Genomic DNA, 18823 nt, shown 5'->3' with positions numbered 1-18823 from the left:
ACCAAAGAAGCCAACCTAGAAGTCATCGCGTAGCGCGGTTTGTTATTCCGCCCAGACGAGCCGATCCCTAGAAGCCACTCAGACATCAGCGCCTCTAGTCATAGCAAACGTGCATTTCCTCCAACTCACACGTCTTCTGACATGGCTCCGTGACAGTAGGCCTGAGGTGGGGTAAATGTCTGGGGATGAAGGTGTTGGAGCGCTCTTTTTTTTTTTTTTTTTTTTTTTAATATCAAGCATTTATATCCCGCGTACGGAGTACAGGTGCGGCTCTTTACATGGGTGGGCGAGTGTTCTCAGCCTGTGGGCCTGCATCTAAGGGCTGATCGCACCCTTGTTTATGGGTGCTTGTCGCTTGTGCCGCTGTGCGGTCTTTCCACGTCGTGCGCACGTTTTGCTTTACCCGCTCGTCTTCTCTGTTTAGTGCGTATGTTTTCACGCACCCCCTTTTTTAGGACGGCGCGTCCGCAAACGTGAACGCGCCATCGTTCTCGGTGATGAATGCGTTGAGGTCTTGGTACGCCTCGAGGCGCTGCAAGAAGTCGAACTCGCCCCCGCAGCGCCACCAGCGCTCGTACCTCGTGCACTCGAGCAGCACATGGCTGCGGCTTTGCAGCACATGGCATCTTGGGCATTCTGTAGGTTCGCCCTTGAAGAATCGTGTTCGGAAGGATCCGATGGGTGCATGGTTGAGCACCGCGCGGCAGAACCGGGACATCGCTGCAGGCGAGTGTCCGTGCGCCCCGAGCGAGCACAGGTGATTTCCCTGGTGCATCCGTTGCGATAGCCTATCGGCAGCTACGGATGCATCTGGACGGATCTGGCGATCCGCGCCCGTGGAGACGCGCCTCGGTGGGCGGCAAGGACGCGTGGCTGTGATGCACGCCACGCGTCCCTCCCACCGTCCTTGCTCTCCTCCCCGCCTCCTCTTCCTCCTCCTGCTCCGCCTCCACCGTCCAAGCAGACGATAGCGACTATACAGTCGTCCTTCGTCTGCTATTGGACTCCGGTGTCACCTGGTGACACCGTTCAACTCCCCTCATCCTCCTCCCTCGACCTCAACCTCAACCTCCATGCCGTCCTTCGCCCACTTTGCCGGCCGCGTCCACACAGGTCCACACCGCACGAGGACGTCCATCCGGACGTCCTCAGCATGGAGATTAGAATTAGGGGGTCGCGGCGATGTACCGCGGCCCTTGTTTTGGTGAGTCCCCGCTCCGCCCTCCTGCACTCCCAATGCCCACCTCTCCTCTCCGGCTTCGCCCATCCGGCCTGCCGCCAGCCTTGACCTCCGTGTCCACCTCGCCCACCTCGCCGCTGCCCTCCTCCCCGTTGCCCACCTCCGCGCTGCTCTCCGCCCACCTTCGCGCTGCCCGCCTGCGCCCGCACACCCTCCTCCGCCTCCCGCACCTCCATGTCGCCCTCCTCCGCGTCTCGCCCGCCTCCACGCGGCCCTCCTCCTCAACGCGCGTCGCCCACCTCCGCGTCATCGCCCACCTCCATGTCGCCCGCGTCCGCGTCCGCGCCGCCTCCCGCCACCCGCATCTATGCGCCTCGCTAGGCTTCCCCCTCCTTCGCCTCGTCCCGGCCCCCCGCGTCCGCGCCCCTCCTCCTCCTCCGCGTCCTCCTCTTCCGCGTTGCCCGCCTCCTCCGGCTCGTCCACTTCCGCCCGCGCTGCCCTCCTCTGCCTCCGCCGACGTCACCTCCTCCGCCGGCGTCGCCTCCCCCGCCGGCGTCGTCTCCTCCGCTCGCGTCGCCCGCCCTTGTTGCTCTGCGCCTCCTCCCCCTTCGCACCGCACACCCCCGCTCGCGTCGCCCACCACCTACTCCGCCTCGTCCCAGCCCTCCGCGTCCCTCTCCTCCGCATCGCTTGCCTTCGCGTCGCCCGCCTCCGCGTCTCCCGCGTTCACGTCGCCCACGTCCTCCGCCTTGTCCCGAGGGCATGGTATTACTTACTAGCACACTTATGTAGTAGTTTACTAATAAATATATTTTTATCACTAATCATATACAAGATGTGGTGTGAAGCAAAGAGGGAGGCGAGCTCACTGTCGGAGACAGCGAGCTCGGGTGGCGGCGCCTGAGGCGCCGGTGTCCGGACATCTGGGTGCGACACTGTCCCAAGGGTGCGCGAGCGCGCTTGGGGAAGGCGGTGTCGAGCGCAACCGGGCCGGCCGGCACCAGATGCATCCGCACCTGCTGATAGGCTGTCACAATGGATGCATCTGGCGAATCACTACTGTAGCCCGAGCGCAGCGCTGGTCGTGTGTTTTGGCGGGTCGAACACCCGCAATCGCAGAAAGTCGTGGCCCGCATATGGGCGTGAGTTGCGGTACTGTTCCCGCCACTCCGACTTCAGCCGTACTGCCAACAGATGGCGCGCGAACGCCGCCGAGCATTGCTCGCGCTCTGGAGGCAAGTTTGCAGCCGCTTTCGCGTCCGCATCGACCGCCTCGTTCCACTTGATCCCGACGTGCGATGGGCACCAATGGAAGATGATGCGTCGCCGTGCATCCCTGTCCAGCCACTCGCGCGCGTTGGTGCACGCGATCACTGAGACCAGCTGTTGCCCGTGCGGTCGGGTCGGATCCAGCAAGGTCTTGAGCGCGGACTCATTGTCTGCTACTATGTGGATTGTCTCGCACACCTGCTTGGTGGCGAACGCAATACCCATACCCCCTGCTATCATTTCCGCGTCATACGACACCGCGCGTCCGCACGCGCGGCCCTTACTGACGAGGAGCCTGTTCGACCGGTACGCGCGGAATGCAGCGCCAGACCGACACTTGGGCTTGGGGTAAACCGCGCCGTCGCAGAACACTACCACGGCGCGGCTGTCACTCATGGCCTCCCGCAGCCGGGGGGTCAGTTCCTTTTCCACCCACTCCTCAAGCGCATCGGAGTCCTTCTTTGGGTGCTCCAGATTCCACGTGAGGCGTTCGCCGTGGGTGTCCACCAGGCGCGCTCCTGGTCGCGCCTCCTGATGAAGCGGGTTGGCCCGCTCCGTGCACGTTTGCCCAATCTCCTCTATGACTCGTAGCGGGGACGTTTCCGCCTGCGGGGCTCTCTCCCCCAGTGGGAACGCCACTGCCGCCGCCATGTCGTTGGTTGTCCACGGCTCGGGCATCGCTGCCACTAGGGGGTGCGACTGCGCGAGTGTATTGACTCGTATCCCGCCGCGGCGGACGAGCTTCTCAATGTGAAGCCGGACCGGTGGTAGCCCAGCCAGTACCTCCATGCCGCCGATCGGTGACGTTCGGAATGCTCCCGTGATCCACCGGATGGCCGCATTCTGAGCCTTCCGGAGAAATTTGAGGTGCGTCTTCACCCGGACTTGCGGTACCAGAGCTGGCAGCCGTATGTCATCAGGGGAGCATGCACATCACGTATAGTGTGCGCCGTTGTTTTGGCTGCAAGCCCTTCACTGAATTCCCGAGCATGAGCATGGACTGTGCTGTGCTCGCAGCACGGGACCCATAGTATCGCACATGTTGACGGAACGTCAACCGTCGGTCCAGGTAGAATCCGAGGTGCCGCAGCACCTCTACCGGTTTGAGAGGTGTATTGCCTGTGAATGGCGCCTCTCCCAGGTCCAGCACTGGGTCGTTTCGGGCTGGTTTGTGCGAAAAGTGGCACGCTTCTGTCTTCTCGTGCTCTACCACTAGTCCGACATCAGGAAAACCCCAAAGTGCGAATTCGCACTAATGGCACTAATTTAGTTGATTATCAGCCATTAGTGCGGATTATCGATTAGTGTCTAATTAGATCGGTCCCCTGCGAATTCGAACCTTTAGACAGAATAGCTCGACAATTAGCCATGCGTTACTCCGGGTATTTGGGCATGTAGTGGGGAATTAGACACACATTGGGCAGACGTTAGGGGTGATTATCACCCTTAGACACGCAATTAGACGGACTTTAGAGACAATAAGCACACGGGTAGTCACACAGTTGGAGAGTTCAATCAAATCTATTTGAACGTAAAGATACACATGCTATGCTACAGCGATACGGGCGAGGCGTTGAGCAACGCAGGGCGAGACGTGAGAGACGCAGACATTGACGCAGGCAGAGGTCAACGCAGGGCTGGCGGGGTCGTTGACGTAGACGTTGACGCAGACGTTGACGCAGGGGCGAGACGTAGGCGACCCACAGGTAAACGCAGGCGACGTGGCAACGCGGGCGCGAGACGTGTATGGAATGGGTGACGCGGTGCGAGGCTGGCGAGGTAGGTGATGTGGGCTTGAGACGGGGAAGATGGGTGACGCGAGGAAATGGTGAGGTGCATGAGGGCGAGACGGGAAAGACGCGGGTGAAGCAGGCAAGGTGGGCGTGGTGGATGAGACGCGCAACGTGCGCGACGTGGGAGATGTGGCCGGCGTGGGAGAGACATGCGCAACGCGGGCAAAGTGGGTGATGGGGACGAGGCAGGCGACATGGGCGAGAGTGCGCGTGAGCCAGCGAGCTCAAGGCAGGCGACACGAAATGCTTACCTCCGAGTGCTGAGGGCATGCCCTCCTCCACATACACCCTGTTGTCCGAGGATGCGAGCCTTCACACGCGTGACCGCCATGGCGCAGGCCTCCGTCTCCTTCGTGGCCTACTCGAGATGAGGAGACCGTGCACGAGGGTTGCACACGGAGAAAGCGTGGGCGAGCGGCGTTGCGGCGGGCGGGTGGCAATGCCGGCACACCACGGCCACATTGGTGGACGAGCATCCCGAGCATGTCTGTTGGGACGTGCTCGTTGTGGGGACGGGGTTGATGGTTCGGGCGGGGCCTGGGGAGGTGGTGGGCAAGGCAGGAAGCACAGGCAGATGGAGGGGGACTCACCGAGACAGGGCCTAGCCACAGACATCCTCGCGCATTGTGAGGTCAGGAGGTTGAGGCGAAGGGCGCAGAATACGGCCTGGGGGACAAAGGGGGCCTGGATGTGGAGGACGGGGAGGACGAGGTTCCAGCTGTGGAGAGGACGGAGGGAAGGACGTGCTGGCAGCTCCAGACGCGTGGGAATCGACGCGCGTCGCGTGGACTCCAGCGTTTGGCGCCTGGCACGTCGCCCTCATCGTCCTTGCCTCCTGCTCCTTGTCTTGCCCGTCTTGCCCGTCTTGCCCGTCTCGCTCTCGCCCGTCTCGCCCGTCTCGCCCTTGCCCGCATCACTCACCTCGCCCATCTCGACCTTGCCTACGGCGCCCGCATCTCCCGTGTCGCCCACATCACCCACCTTGTTCGCCTCGCCCTCTCACCTGCTTTTCCACCTCGCCCCCCTCGCCCGCGTCACCGGCGGCACGACGCACAGACCTCCCCTATCAATATTCATCCCGTCGATTACGAGCCAGGACTGAGGACTCACAGGATACGTGTATTCAAGCGCTGTCGCGCCGGCATAAGCGGGAAGCAAGCTCCCGCCCGTGACGCCGACGTTCAGCCTGACGCTCAGCCCGTCTTTCTCGGTGAGTATTCATTCCGTCTCTGTCTCGTTCGCCGCAGGAGTCACCCACCTCCTTTTTCCCGTCTTGCTCTAGCCTATGTCGCCCTTGTCTCGCCCTTGCGTCGCCTGTATCACCAACTTCATCTGCCTCACCCATCACCCACTGCGCTCTCGTCGCCCCCGCGTTGTCCGCGTTCGCCCCCGTGTCGCTCTCCTCACCCACCACACCCGCGTTGCCCACGTGTCGTCGCCACGTCACCCGTATCTCCTGCGCTGCCCTGCATCAACGTCTGTGTCGTCCCCACATCGTCCACATCTCACCCTGCGTCGTCCGTCTCGCCCTCGCGTCACCACGTCGCCCTTGTCTGCCCGCATGTCGCTCACCACGCTTGCGTTCACCCTCGTCTCGTTGTCTCGCCCACGCGTTGTTCACATCTCATTGCCCGCGCGTCATCCACTTTGCCCTCGCCCGGCTCGTGTCGCCCGTGTCCGCGTCACCCACTCCATCCCCTGCTTGCATCACCCCGCCCCCGTCGCCCCCACATTGCCCACCTCACCCGTGTTGCCCGTTCTGCTCGTGTGTTGCGCCTACGGTGTCGTCCATATGGCCCCCTATGTTGTCCTTTCAATGTTACTCTAATTAGCTGCAATATATCTGTGTGACGTTCAAATTAGTGACGTGGGAGATCAGATACCAGTGAATTACGCCAATTAGTGAGAGAGCTGCTAGAATTATTGAGAATAGATGATTGACTGCACTGCTAGTACCCAACTATCACGCATTAGTTGTGACTAGATCCCCCAATTCTGTTAGCCCGATTAGATGAGTCATTAGGACTAATTTCACGCTGTTAGTGCTAATTCGCATTTTGGGGTTTTCCTGATGGACCCGTCGGAATTCCACTACAGTTGTTTTGTAGAGGTCCACTAACATCGCTGCATTTGCCTGCAGTGAGCTTGATGTGACAGCCCACAGGCCGTCATCTACAAAGAACTGGAGGGTTGGGTATCCACCCCCGAGATCACTGTTGACCGGGCACAGCCGGTGTACCACTGGGGCAATATATAGGTTTGCTAGGGGAGGGGACATTGCCGAGCCCTGTACCACCCCGACCTCGCGCGCATTGAACAGCGGTGACGTCATGGTGTCCCATCTGTACCTGTTCTGTCGCCCGCTCAGATAGTGAGCAAGGAAGCCTGTCAGCCGTGGGCTGAACCCCTGTTTCCGTAGGATGCCAAGCAGCATTCCATGATTCACGGATGGGTAGAACTGTGCGACATCGAACGCTATCACAGACGTGTCGAGTCCGCGTCTCCACCCCTGCCTGATGCGGTGCACTAGCAGCAGTCCCGCATCCACCGTGGAGTGTTGTTTGGTTCCACCGAACTGCGCCGGGTGGAAGGCGCCCCAGCGCTGTCCTTCGTAGTGCAATCGCGCTGTGATCATCTTTTCGCATAGCTTCCCGAGGCAGCTGAGCAGGACGATCGGCCTGTATGACTTCAGGCGCGAGTAGTCATCCTTTTTCGGCTTCGGGATAATCACTGACACTGCCTCCTTGAACTGGGCTGGCCAGTATGCGAGGTCGATGCACGCATTGAAGACACTGAGCAGCAGCTGTGCGCACTGCTCGTGTTTCACCAGTGCCGCGATGTACGGCCATCGGAGGTGGTCCTCTCCGGGTGCGGATTGCCCTGATACCTTTGTTATCGCGTCGCGCAGCTCCTGCAGCGCAAACGGTGGCCAATCGCGTGTAGCCTGCTGCGGCATGTTGTCCAGGAAGGTTGCGTCAACCTGTCTGCTCTCCGCGGAGTTGTAGGTGGCATCTACTGCCTCCCAGAACTCCTCCGGTTCCACGAGTGGCCTCCCGTTGTGCACCAGAGACTTGTACATGGGCAGTGATCTTGGCTTGGTCCATGCGACCACGTCCCAGACACGTTTGCCCTTCTCACATGCATCCGCTATGCGGTCATCAAAATACTTGTTCTTCGCGGCCTTGGTGGCGCGCTTAAACGCCGCGCGGTTCTCGTCCGTGCGCGTGGCTTGAAACGCATCCCGTGTTGCCGTGCACTCGGCATTCCACCATTGCTTGGAGCGCGACGATATCTTTGGATGCACTGCGTGCTCCTCCCACACCCTCTGGACGGCTGCCAGGATCCCGTCGCACGTGTGCTGGAGCTCCTCAACCGTGGCTGTGTGCGCAGGCACTGTCGCGACTTCGTCACGTAGGTCACCAATGAAGGTCTTCTCCTCCTTCGAACCCCGTTTAATGTTCTTTGGCAGGGTCTTCTCCCACCATCCCACCGGAAAACTCGCGCATAGGAGTGCGTGGTCAGATAGGCTGCGGCCTTCCAGGTCAATCCTGACCTGGACTTCTCCCCGCGTCACACGATCCACCGGGGCCCATAGTAGGTCCAGTGTTGTGCTGCGTAGCGCGGTGTTGTGCGGGCGGTGTGTTGGCGCGCCATTCGCGTTTGCGAGGCACAGGCCCCACCCAGCCATCAGGCCTGTCAGCTCCTCCGCGCGCGCGCTCTCGTGCGGTGCATCGGGCTCCCACTGTGTTGAGTGCAGGTTGAAGTCCCCAGCGACGAGGTCTAGCGGCGGGATCTGTTCTGCATGATCCTGAAGCCACGACAGGGCTGTGCAGTGCTCGTCATTGTAGACGTTCATCACGTAGTGCACTTGCCTGTCAATGCGGAGGGACACCAGGATGATGTCCCGGTGCGCCACGATATGCGAGCATACTTGGGGGCGGAGGTCGCCCAGCTCCTTGTTCACATACACACACACGCGTGCAGACTCACTTGTTTCAATAAGCTGCCACGCTGCATGTACCTGCGTGCCAGTCAGCACATCGCCTGCCGGGTCTGTGCTTGACGCCACTGTCTTTATCGGCCCGTAGTAGGGCTCCTGTACCAACAGGACTACAGTAGTGATTCGCCAGATGCATCCATTGTGACAGCCTATCAGCAGGTGCGGATGCATCTGGTGCCGGCCGGCCCGGTTGCGCTCGACACCGCCTTCCCCAAGCGCGCTCGCGCACCCTTGGGACAGTGTCGCACCCAGATGTCCGGACACCGGCGCCTCAGGCGCCGCCACCCGAGCTCGCTGTCTCCGACAGTGAGCTCGCCTCCCTCTTTGCTTCACACCACATCTTGTATATGATTAGTGATAAAAATATATTTATTAGTAAACTACTACATAAGTGTGCTAGTAAGTAATACCATGCCCCTCGGGACAAGGCGGAGGACGTGGGCGACGTGAACGCGGGAGACGCGGAGGCGGGCGACGCGAAGGCAAGCGATGCGGAGGAGAGGGACGCGGAGGGCTGGGACGAGGCGGAGTAGGTGGTGGGCGACGCGAGCGGGGGTGTGCGGTGCGAAGGGGGAGGAGGCGCAGAGCAACAAGGGCGGGCGACGCGAGCGGAGGAGACGACGCCGGCGGGGGAGGCGACGCCGGCGGAGGAGGTGACGTCGGCGGAGGCAGAGGAGGGCAGCGCGGGCGGAAGTGGACGAGCCGGAGGAGGCGGGCAACGCGGAAGAGGAGGACGCGGAGGAGGAGGAGGGGCGCGGACGCGGGGGGCCGGGACGAGGCGAAGGAGGGGGAAGCCTAGCGAGGCGCATAGATGCGGGTGGCGGGAGGCGGCGCGGACGCGGACGCGGGCGACATGGAGGTGGGCGATGACGCGGAGGTGGGCGACGCGCGTTGAGGAGGAGGGCCGCGTGGAGGCGGGCGAGACGCGGAGGAGGGCGACATGGAGGTGCGGGAGGCGGAGGAGGGTGTGCGGGCGCAGGCGGGCAGCGCGAAGGTGGGCGGAGAGCAGCGCGGAGGTGGGCAACGGGGAGGAGGGCAGCGGCGAGGTGGGCGAGGTGGACACGGAGGTCAAGGCTGGCGGCAGGCCGGATGGGCGAAGCCGGAGAGGAGAGGTGGGCATTGGGAGTGCAGGAGGGCGGAGCGGGGGACTCACCAAAACAAGGGCCGCGGTACATCGCCGCGACCCCCTAATTCTAATCTCCATGCTGAGGACGTCCGGATGGACGTCCTCGTGCGGTGTGGACCTGTGTGGACGCGGCCGGCAAAGTGGGCGAAGGACGGCATGGAGGTTGAGGTTGAGGTCGAGGGAGGAGGATGAGGGGAGTTGAACGGTGTCACCAGGTGACACCGGAGTCCAATAGCAGACGAAGGACGACTGTATAGTCGCTATCGTCTGCTTGGACGGTGGAGGCGGAGCAGGAGGAGGAAGAGGAGGCGGGGAGGAGAGCAAGGACGGTGGGAGGGACGCGTGGCGTGCATCACAGCCACGCGTCCTTGCCGCCCACCGAGGCGCGTCTCCACGGGCGCGGATCGCCAGATCCGTCCAGATGCATCCGTAGCTGCCGATAGGCTATCGCAACGGATGCACCAGGGAAATCACCTGTGCTCAACAGGATGTCACACTCTCCGACCAGGCTCTCCAGCACAAAGTGCGTTTGCGCGGGTGTGTGATTCACGTTGTGCGATACAATACGTAGTGGGCGCATCATCACTCCCACCCGGTCAGTCCCAAGCCTCCGGGGGCCCCCGCGTCGTCACCACGTCGATCACGGTACTGCCTCTCGTCCTGCCCTCCCTGCGTCCTGCTGCTGCTGCTCTTCGCGCTCCGCACGCGCTGCTGCTGCTGCATGGGGGACGTATGCCAGTCAATGGGGATGACCTCAACACGTGGCGCAAAACGCACCGATGGGCCACTTGCGTGCGTGCCGTTGCCGGACGCCGCATTGGCGGTCTGCTGGGGGGCTCCGTGGCGGGCACGTGCCGGTCGATTGTTCTCGTGCCATCCGAAGTCGTTCCGGTGCACGTAGTACGGGCACTCGCGCGCGTTGGCGCGGTGCGACTGGCCACAGTTGACGCACTTCGGGGGGTGCGGGCACACCGCATTGCCGGATCCACGACAACACACCGCGATTGCGCAGTGGTGACGGATGTCGTGGTCTCCACCGCAGTGTTCACACACTGCCGACGGAGCCGTGCACCGAACGCGTGGGTGCCCCCAGCGCTGGCACAGCCCGCAGTGTGGTACCTGCCGGCGGTCGTCGAGTACTTGCGCTGCGCGCATACCGTTGGCAAACGGAACTTGCGTGCCTTCCAGGTCCCGCTGGTGTGAGCGCGAGGATGTGTCAGTGATTTCGACGATGAGCGTCGAGGTCGAGGCTCCTTGGCGAGGGGGCATGAAGTTTGCCCTGCGCAGAGGGAGGTGGGGCTGCCACTCGGGCGAGTTTCGCAGCGCGATTGCAGCGGTCGTGGCGGCGTTGGCAGGGGAGCCGTCCAGGTTGATGCAGGGGACCCCACGGAAGCAGAGCTGGGAGGTGTAGCGGAAGCGCTCCACCGTCACCGAGGTCCGGTCCATGGGATCCCCGCCCCACTGGTTGGCGACAATGAGGTCGCGAAGGATGGTGTCTACACCCTCCGGTGGAGGGCGATAGAACTGGACGTACATTTGTCCATTCCCAGTCCACTCCATACCGGTGGCCCGGGTGTCTTGCAGCACAGCGTTGGGCGCCGCGCGGAGAGCATTGTTGATGGCCTCAATCGCGGCAAGCGACCCTACTCGCCGTTCGGCTGGTGGCGGATGTGTGAACCTCGCGTACAGGCGGCGCGACGCACCTTGGGGCGCTTTCACGCGCCTCCGCTTCGATTGGGCACGCTCGATGGGTGTCTGCGCGCGCTGCGCAGGCCGAGCGGGTGTGGGTGGGCGTGTTGTGTGCCGCCAGAGTTCCTGTGGCGCATCGTGCGCACTGTTCGTGTGGGTGCCCTGGCCAGATGGGCCAGCCATGGCGTCGGAGAGGTCGCACAGTTGGTCAAATGGCATGTTGGGGTAGCGCTGCAGGAGTCGCATCACTGTGTCGGGGTCCGGGCCCGACTGGTGCGCGCTGCGGCCGCGCGAGTAGTCGGTCGTGGCATTCGTGGTGGTGGTGTCAGAGCGGCCGCGCTTGCGCGGCACCTCGCGGTTCACTTCGGGTCCCGGCGTGGGTGGGGCCTTCGCCTTGCCTTTGCCCTTGTACTTCTTCTTGTTCTTGGTGTTGTCCGTCTTGACCCAACCGTCTTCGAGGTCCTCGGAGTCGTGGGTGTGCGGCTTAGCGTGCATGCCCGTGCGAGACGACGCTCGGGACGAGAGGGGCGTGATGGAGGCAGACGTACCGCCGCGCGATCCGTCGCCTCGGTCCATGTCGTAGTCTGACTCTGGGTCGAACTCCATCGAGTCATTCTCCCAGTCCTCCATGGGCGGGGCAGGTGTGGGTGGGTGCTGCTTCGCGCACGGTCCCGGCTTGAGGGCCATCGGGATGTGTCTCATGTCGAGCCCGAGTTCCACGGTGAATAGGTCGTACAGGGCCCTGTTGAGTTGGGACACTGCGTTGGCGACCGGGTTGTATATTGATGCGAGATAGTTTGGTGCGTCCCGGTGTTGGCATAGCTCTTCAGCTGCAGTCTGGAAGAGGTTCGTTATGTCGGCTATTGAGTCACCCATGGTGGGGACTAGTGTCGCCCATTCATCTCTTGCATCGATGCAGAGCGCTCGTGAGCGCACGACGTAGTCGGGGCCAGGTGCGGGGCTTGGTGGCGGGCCTTGGCTGTCGGTGTCCATGCCGAGGTTGCGGTCGGAGTTGGGTATGGGGACCCTGATGGTGTCATCGTCGTCGCCCATGTCGAGCGACATTCCGTCCTGTTCCATGTTGTCGTCGGGTGGGTTGTCGTGTCGTCTGTCGACAGTTCAGGTGTCACGACCGGGAGGGAGAGACAGAGCGCGCCGCTGGGGGCTCGGGCTCTGTGACGTGGCGGAGCCGGCGCGCGACCGTGGGCGGTCGCGGTCGAGCGGACTTGGCCTGCTGCTTCCTGGGACGTCTTGGGTGCGGTCCGGGGGCATCTTGACCCTTGGGAGGGGAAGAGGGGTGGGATGGGAAGAGAATCTGCTCGTGGGTCACGGTCCTCGCAGCGGGCGTCTAAGCAGGTGGTGGTGGTATAGGGTCAAGGTCTGATGGGTGTTGGAGCGCTCGAGTCCAACTTCGGCTGAATTGGTAATTCGGACAAACACTTCATCACAAGACTTTTCACGTGACATGCTTACCGTGGCACCGGCGTCTACTGTTTATGGCCTGCTTACGTTGGCGTCTCAGTGGCGCCTTCAACTTCAATGCAACTGTCGTTGTGTTGAGCTCACACTCGTCTCCTGGAGTCTCCTTTGCGTGGTTTTCAATCCCTTCGCATTTCGACTCATGCGATAATTTGGATCACAGTCCCACTCCGTCAAACCCGACTCCGGAGGCCAGCCCCTCAGTATTTTAACCAGGCCTTCATGCAGGCTGTCAGAAGTTAGAACGGGACTGATATTGTGCCTGTCACTCAATGTAAGCACTTACCGGCAGTCCCGTCAGGGCCTAGATGCTCACACGGAGGCTTCTATGTTCTGCGACATCGTCCGTACGCGCATTCGATATGGCTACTTGCGCCCTGTCATACATGATCGCTGCTGTGCCAGGTGAGCTGTGCTGTGTTTAAAGCTGAATGGCAAACTCACGCTCGCTCCTCCTTCTACCGCTGAAAACAGCCGTTGAGCCCCTCGAGTAGACGATAGTAGCGCAAGTATTCTCTAGCTCATAACCGGCCAGAATGTTGTATCACTACCTCACCACGCGGTTGTTGTGGCGGACTTGCCTAGTGGCGCTAGTTCCCGACATGTCCGATCTCGATGCGCATCTATCCATGTCCCCAATGCTCGCCTCGAATCAGCTCGCCTTCCCCGCAGCCTTCCGGCCGTATAAGGCCCGCCCGCGCTGTTTCGAAACAGCGGGCACGGTCATTTCCGCCCTCTGCCCTCCCATTCGCTGCTCGTCGCTGTACCATTCATGTTTTTCAACGCCATTCTCCCCGCTCTTCCCTCGCTCTACTCTCTCAAGCCACTCCTATTCCCGAGGCCCGCCCTCTCGGCGTGAACATCCCTCTCCACAAGCGTGGCTCGCTCACCACTCCCCACGGTGTCTTCGACCATGCGATGGCCGTCAAGCACGGCGCAAGGATCGCAAAGTATGCATTCTCTACACCCCTGCTTTTTCGTTCATCCAATGTATCACACCCCAGCAAGTACCGCAGGAACCTGATCAACATCAAGGCGAACACTGGTCACCTTCCCGATGGCGTCGAGTCGATCCCAGATCCAAAGTCGCTCCCCATCCCCTCAAACGCGCCGGCGTTCCTCTCACGGACGAGGACCACGACGTTCAGTGGGCGGGAAAGGTTGCCATAGGTACGCCCCGACCACGTTCCTAATCGATTTCGACACCGGCTCGTCGGACCTCTGGGTTCCGTCTTCTGCATGCACCTCCTGCGGTTCCCACAAGAAGTACAACCCCGCAAGATCCTCCACAAGCTCGAAGAAGAGCGGCACCTTCGAGATCGGGTACGGCGACGGCTCCTCTGCGTCCGGCCCCATTTACACCGACACCGGTCAGCGTGCACCACGCATCCCAACGAAAAGTGCTAACGCCTCCGCACAGTGACCGTAGGCGGCATTAAGGCGACCGGCCAGTACTTCTCCGCTGTCACCACGGAGTCGTCTGAGTTCACAAGTGACGTCGTCGACGGCCTCATGGGTCTTGCCTTCCCGCAGCTGTCCAATCTTAAGCATGTGAGCGCCAGCGACTGACTCGTCCCCAGTCGCTCCTGACTCCGCTCCCGCCAGAAACCGTTCTTCAACACCGCGTTCTCCCAGGGCACCGCCAAGCAGAACGTCTTCGGCTTCAAGCTCGCCACGACCGGCTCCGAGCTCTACCTCGGCGGCACCAACTCCGCGCTCTACACCGGCGCGCTCGAGTACCACCCCGTCTCGCCCTCGTCCCTCGGCTTCTGGCAGATCACTGGCGCGAGCGCGTTCGCGAACGGCGCGCGCGTCGCCTCCGGCTTCCAGACCGTCATCGACTCGGGCACGACGATCATGTACGGCCCCCCGGCCGCCGTCAAGGCGTTCTACGCTGCCGTCCCGGGAGCGAAGGTCTTCGACGCCGCGAACGGGCTCTACCAGTACCCGTGCGCGCGCGCGCCGAGCGTGGCGTTCAGCTGGGGCCCCACCGGGAAGGCGTGGGCGGTCTCGAAAAACAACTTCAACCTGGGAGTGACGAGGGCCGGGTCGACGTGGTGCGTGGGTGGGCGCGCTCGCGGGCCAGGACTTTGGGCTGGGCGCGAACGTGTGGCTTCTGGGGGACAGGTGCGTTGTCGACGTCGTCTGACAGGAATTCCTTCGGGTGTTGAGTTTGGGGCTCCCTCCAACAGCTTCATGAAGAACGTGTACACCGCGTTTTCGTTCGCTCAGAACTCCGTTGGGTTCGCTAAGCTGAAGTGAGGGAAGGATTGATGAGTAGAAGATTGTGTGTTTATGGCGATATAATGGGTTTCAGAGTCATCTCGAGCAGCGCGGCTGGAGACATGGCCGGCGACACCTGAGAAGTAGCAGCAGGCGGGAATTGTCAGCATGATAATTTAATGGAAACAAGGTTCGCCGCCCTTTGCGCGGCGCCTTCGCATTGGGGAATCATCTAATTGAGTTCGGTGTCTACAAGGTTCTTTCCCACGCAAGTACAAGTTGGTAACGGCAGCTACGAGAAAGAGACGACACTCGAAATACCGCTCTCCATCGTCCAGCACTTCATCCGTGTTTCTAGCCCCCGCGAGCATATCACGCCCACAGGCGGAGCTTCTCGGCCGGCACACCGTCCATGATGCGACTCCCCTTGACGCCCTTCTCGAGCACCTTGCTGATCTCCGCGAGGTCCTCACCGGTCAGCTCGACGTCCGCTGCCGCAATGTTCTCGAGGTGGCGCGACGCCGACCTGTGTCCGTCGTCAGCCGATCCATTCGCTCAACGTTCCGCTCGAAAAGAACACGCACGAAGTTCCGGGGATGGGCACCATGTGTGGCCCGAGGTTGAGCACCCACGCGAGCGCGAGCTGCGACGCGGTGACGCCCTTGCGCACCGCGACCGCGCCGAAGGCCTCCGCGATCTCCGCGTTGTGCGCGAAGGCCTCCTCCTGGAAGCGCGTCAGCTTCCGGCGGTAGTCTCCGGCTGCCGGGTCCGTCAGCGGGGTGAAACGTTGTATGTGTACGCGAGGAGAGACGTACCGGGGATGTCGTCGACACTCTTGATCGTGCCGGAGAGCAGGCCGCGGCCGAGTGGACTGTGTCGTCGGCGCGTTTTTCAGCCTCACAGGGTGGCGAGAGAAGCGGAGGGGACGTACGAGTACGCGGCGATCACGATCCCGAGCTCTTGCGCGGCGGCGATCACCTTCTTCGTCTCTTCCTCGTACGACCACGCGCTGACCTCGATTTCGACGACCGAGACCGGGTGGATCTGCGGTTCCCGGCGACGCCGTCAGCACTCCGACCCCGAGCCGCATCCCGGAGCGATTGGACGTACGGCGTGGGCCTTGCGCAGCGTCGCGGCGCTGCACTCGGACATGCCGATGTGCGTGAAGTAGCCCTCGGCCTTGAGCGCGACTACGGTTCCGAACGCTTCATCGAACGGCACGTTCGTTGGCACGCGCGCCATCTGGAACAGGTCCATCTTCTTTCCGCCGGGCGCGAGCGTCGCCGCGATCGTCGTCACGCTGCGACGCAGGTTCTCGGGGCTGCGCGTGAAGTCAGTCGGCTTGCTGTTGCAGAAGTTGAAATAAAAGGCAACACGCACGAGCCGTCGGCCTTGACCGAGTTGGGAAGCATGCCGCCCTTGACGGAGAGGAAGGAGCGGGGGGCGTACTCAGGGTACTTGGCGAAGAAGCGAGCGACGAGCTCGAGGTTGGCGATGCTGAAACCATTGCCGTAGAATTCGCCTAGATGAAAGGGTGGGAGCTTCAGTGGTGAGGACAACGTTGCGGAGAGAGACGAACCGGTATTGAGGTGCATTTGCGCTCCCTCGGGCAAGGCGTCGATTCCCATCTTGATCGCAGCGAAGGCGGTCTCATCGGGAAGAACGTCGGACGGGTCGCGGGTGCTGGATGGAAAGGGGAGATAATCAGCCAACAACTTGAGAGTGCCGTGGTATCCTGTGCGCACCTCATGTTCATCAGACCGTGCTGTCATGAAGGGTGTAGGGTGAGCGTTGGCCTGGGAGGGTTATGAAAATTGCGGTTACTCACCCCAATGCGTCCAATCGTCACAGTGGTCTCTCCAAAGCCGAGCGTGGCGGTCTTGGAAGAAGGCATTGTTGCTTATCGAGTGGTTGAGGTTGGGTTCGAAGGAAGAATATGAGCCTAGAAGGGAAGAGAGGTGAGGATGCTCTGGAGCACCACTGGGTCCCTTTATACTCCCCAGCGACCTATACCTCCTGTCCCATGCCAACCGTCTCATTCAACGTCGTCCAGGCTGACTGGCGCGTTCGTCGCGGGGTTGCTGCAAACGCAGCGGGGTAGGTGGGTCGCCTGCCGCATCGAGGTATCCTGTGCTGAGGCCTCACAGGCCTCACCGGTCACCCACTCGCACACCGCCGGCGCAGCGCTACACGACCCCTGGGAGTCCACCGCGAGGGTTCTCAAATCGGTACGCGAGCACCACCATCCGCTTTCCCTCCCTCCTGCAGCTCCTTCACTGGATGCTTGGCATGCCCTCCGTGCCGTTCCTCGCGCTTCTCCCTCATCCACCTCCTCCGACATCCACTCTTTTTCCGTCCCCGCGCCGTGTCCCACGCTGCCGACAACACCTCAGACGATCTCCGCACCAGCCGCCTGGCACCAGGCCCAACCGCTCCCTGCTCACACGTGCCATCGTCTTGCCCACAAGCCCCATCCGTCGCGCTCTCGTTCAAGTTCCCGCATCTTCAGCGGCGTCTTTCCGCTCGCGTTCACTGCTGCGCCGCACCCTGCCGTTCTGGAGCCTCTGTCCGCGCATTGACGACCTTACCCCGTTCAGTTCGCGTCCGCGCAGCTCCACCGTCTCCCCACACGCTACACCAAATATTGCAGGTCCCTCCGCGCCGCGATCCGCACCCCTGCTGCTGCTGCAATAGCCTCCGCGCCCAGACAGCAGTCACGCGTCGCGTTCGACGTCCGTCAACGGTTTCCGTCCACGAGCATCGCCCCGCCTCTCCAGTGCGCCGTTGCACTCCACCTCCCGCCGTCCTCCTCGCACCTCACCCTACTGCCAAGATCATTCGCGCGCGATGCATGTGACGTCTCCCATCCTGTCTCGCAGAAGCTGCTCGCGTTCAGCGCCCAGCCCGGACGTCAAGATCTGAGTTGAGAGAGGCAGGCAGGAGCCGCCGTAGACAGCCCGCGTGGAGACAGGCTCGTCATACGCATTTCCTCTACCGCTAGTTAGACTACTGTACGTAGCGCCTACCATAGGGCTCGGCCCTCCAGGGCGTTAAACAGGAGATAAACAAACAAACAAACAGGCTCGTCCGTTTGTTCGAGTACGCCTTTCATCCTTTCTCTGGCGTTTTCCCCCTCGTCTCCCCTGCCTATCGCATCCATCCAACTACGCCCGCGCATACGCTGTACGAAAACGCGCACCTCAGATTCCGGCTCCCCAGCGCCGCCACCCTCCGTATCCTCCAAGTCGCCATCCGGTATGTCCCTCGCCGCGCCGCAGTTCGACCGGACACCGCGCCCATCCGTCCGCATCGACGTCCTCAACGCACAGTCGCGCCTCGTCCTCGCGCGCGCCGCCCGTCGCCCAAGATCCGCGCTCGTTCGCTCGCGCTCGCGCTCCGCCACCCCGCACTCCCACTGGCCCCCTTCTCTTTCGCACCGTTCCCCCTTTCGCCGCCGCATCTCCCCGTCATTACCCTCGCTCGAGCCACCCTCTTCGCCACTGACGACTTTCAACCCCCTGTTTCTCCGCCCCGTACTCCGTCACCTACGTCGTAGAGTTGGTATTTTGAGAGGGCGAAGACAGACACCTGTTATTGGTGAATGCCCCGATTCTGCTATGGTGGATGGTGTCTATGGAATATCCGATCACCAAGGGGTCTTCGAAGGATGTGGCCGAGGTATGATGCTGGTGAAGATCTTGACCTCGTCTGGACTTCGAAAGCAATACTGATGGCCTGGCTGGGGAAGACCTATCACGTCTACCAGCTGCTACTCAGGCGCATGCAGCCATCTCAAACCCGTTGGGGCTCGACACGGGACTACAGATAACGAATAGGCAACTTTACAGCTCCTGAGGAGCACTTCGATGCACGTTCGGCCGAAGGGAGAGCGCTGCATCGAACGTTCTTCGCTCAATGTCCTGCGGAGTCGTCACAAGCCTGTATTCCTAGCGTGTCCACGACTGCCTGGCAAGCTTTTCAACGGGCTGCGCAGAGAGGGAGACCTGACACACAGGATCAAATCGAAAACCTCCGATAAATTAATGTACAATACAGGTGCTTGT

General features: G+C 61.8%; 4 protein-coding genes across 4 annotated transcripts; 1 reads left to right on the top strand and 3 right to left on the bottom strand.

Moving 5' to 3' along the window:
• Positions 1 to 451: 451 nt before the first annotated feature.
• Positions 452 to 2674, bottom strand: BXZ73DRAFT_48264 (uncharacterized protein; the record flags this gene model as incomplete). The annotated part of the gene is made up of 3 exons (XM_048020019.1): positions 452 to 720; positions 1828 to 1844; positions 2241 to 2674. The coding sequence occupies 3 exons, from the start codon at positions 2672 to 2674 to the stop codon at positions 452 to 454; spliced, it is 720 nt and encodes a 239-aa protein (XP_047877038.1).
• A 4698-nt stretch (positions 2675 to 7372) lies between these two features.
• Positions 7373 to 9951, bottom strand: BXZ73DRAFT_6388 (Endonuclease/exonuclease/phosphatase; the record flags this gene model as incomplete). Its single annotated transcript, XM_048021765.1, has 2 exons — positions 7373 to 8352; positions 9864 to 9951. Coding segments are annotated over 2 exons (1068 nt in total), but the record flags the coding sequence as incomplete, so codon positions are not given.
• Positions 9952 to 12898: 2947 nt separating this feature from the next.
• Positions 12899 to 14798, top strand: BXZ73DRAFT_102202 (acid protease; the record flags this gene model as incomplete). Its single annotated transcript, XM_048015147.1, has 8 exons — positions 12899 to 12941; positions 13360 to 13486; positions 13541 to 13651; positions 13707 to 13906; positions 13957 to 14087; positions 14142 to 14570; positions 14623 to 14663; positions 14729 to 14798. The coding sequence occupies 8 exons, from the start codon at positions 12899 to 12901 to the stop codon at positions 14796 to 14798; spliced, it is 1152 nt and encodes a 383-aa protein (XP_047877036.1).
• A 333-nt stretch (positions 14799 to 15131) lies between these two features.
• On the bottom strand, positions 15132 to 16653 carry BXZ73DRAFT_102201 (aldo/keto reductase; the record flags this gene model as incomplete). The annotated part of the gene is made up of 9 exons (XM_048015146.1): positions 15132 to 15285; positions 15344 to 15518; positions 15575 to 15630; positions 15691 to 15803; positions 15870 to 16080; positions 16140 to 16281; positions 16339 to 16442; positions 16505 to 16524; positions 16588 to 16653. The coding sequence occupies 9 exons, from the start codon at positions 16651 to 16653 to the stop codon at positions 15132 to 15134; spliced, it is 1041 nt and encodes a 346-aa protein (XP_047877035.1).
• Positions 16654 to 18823: the final 2170 nt, after the last annotated feature.

Source organism: Epithele typhae (genome assembly GCF_022376455.1).
Source record: "Epithele typhae strain CBS 203.58 chromosome Unknown BXZ73scaffold_30, whole genome shotgun sequence".
NCBI classification, from domain to species: domain Eukaryota; kingdom Fungi; phylum Basidiomycota; class Agaricomycetes; order Polyporales; family Epitheliaceae; genus Epithele; species Epithele typhae.
The sequence above is the reverse complement of the archived record's forward strand: the minus strand, read 5'-3'. Positions and strand labels throughout refer to the sequence as shown.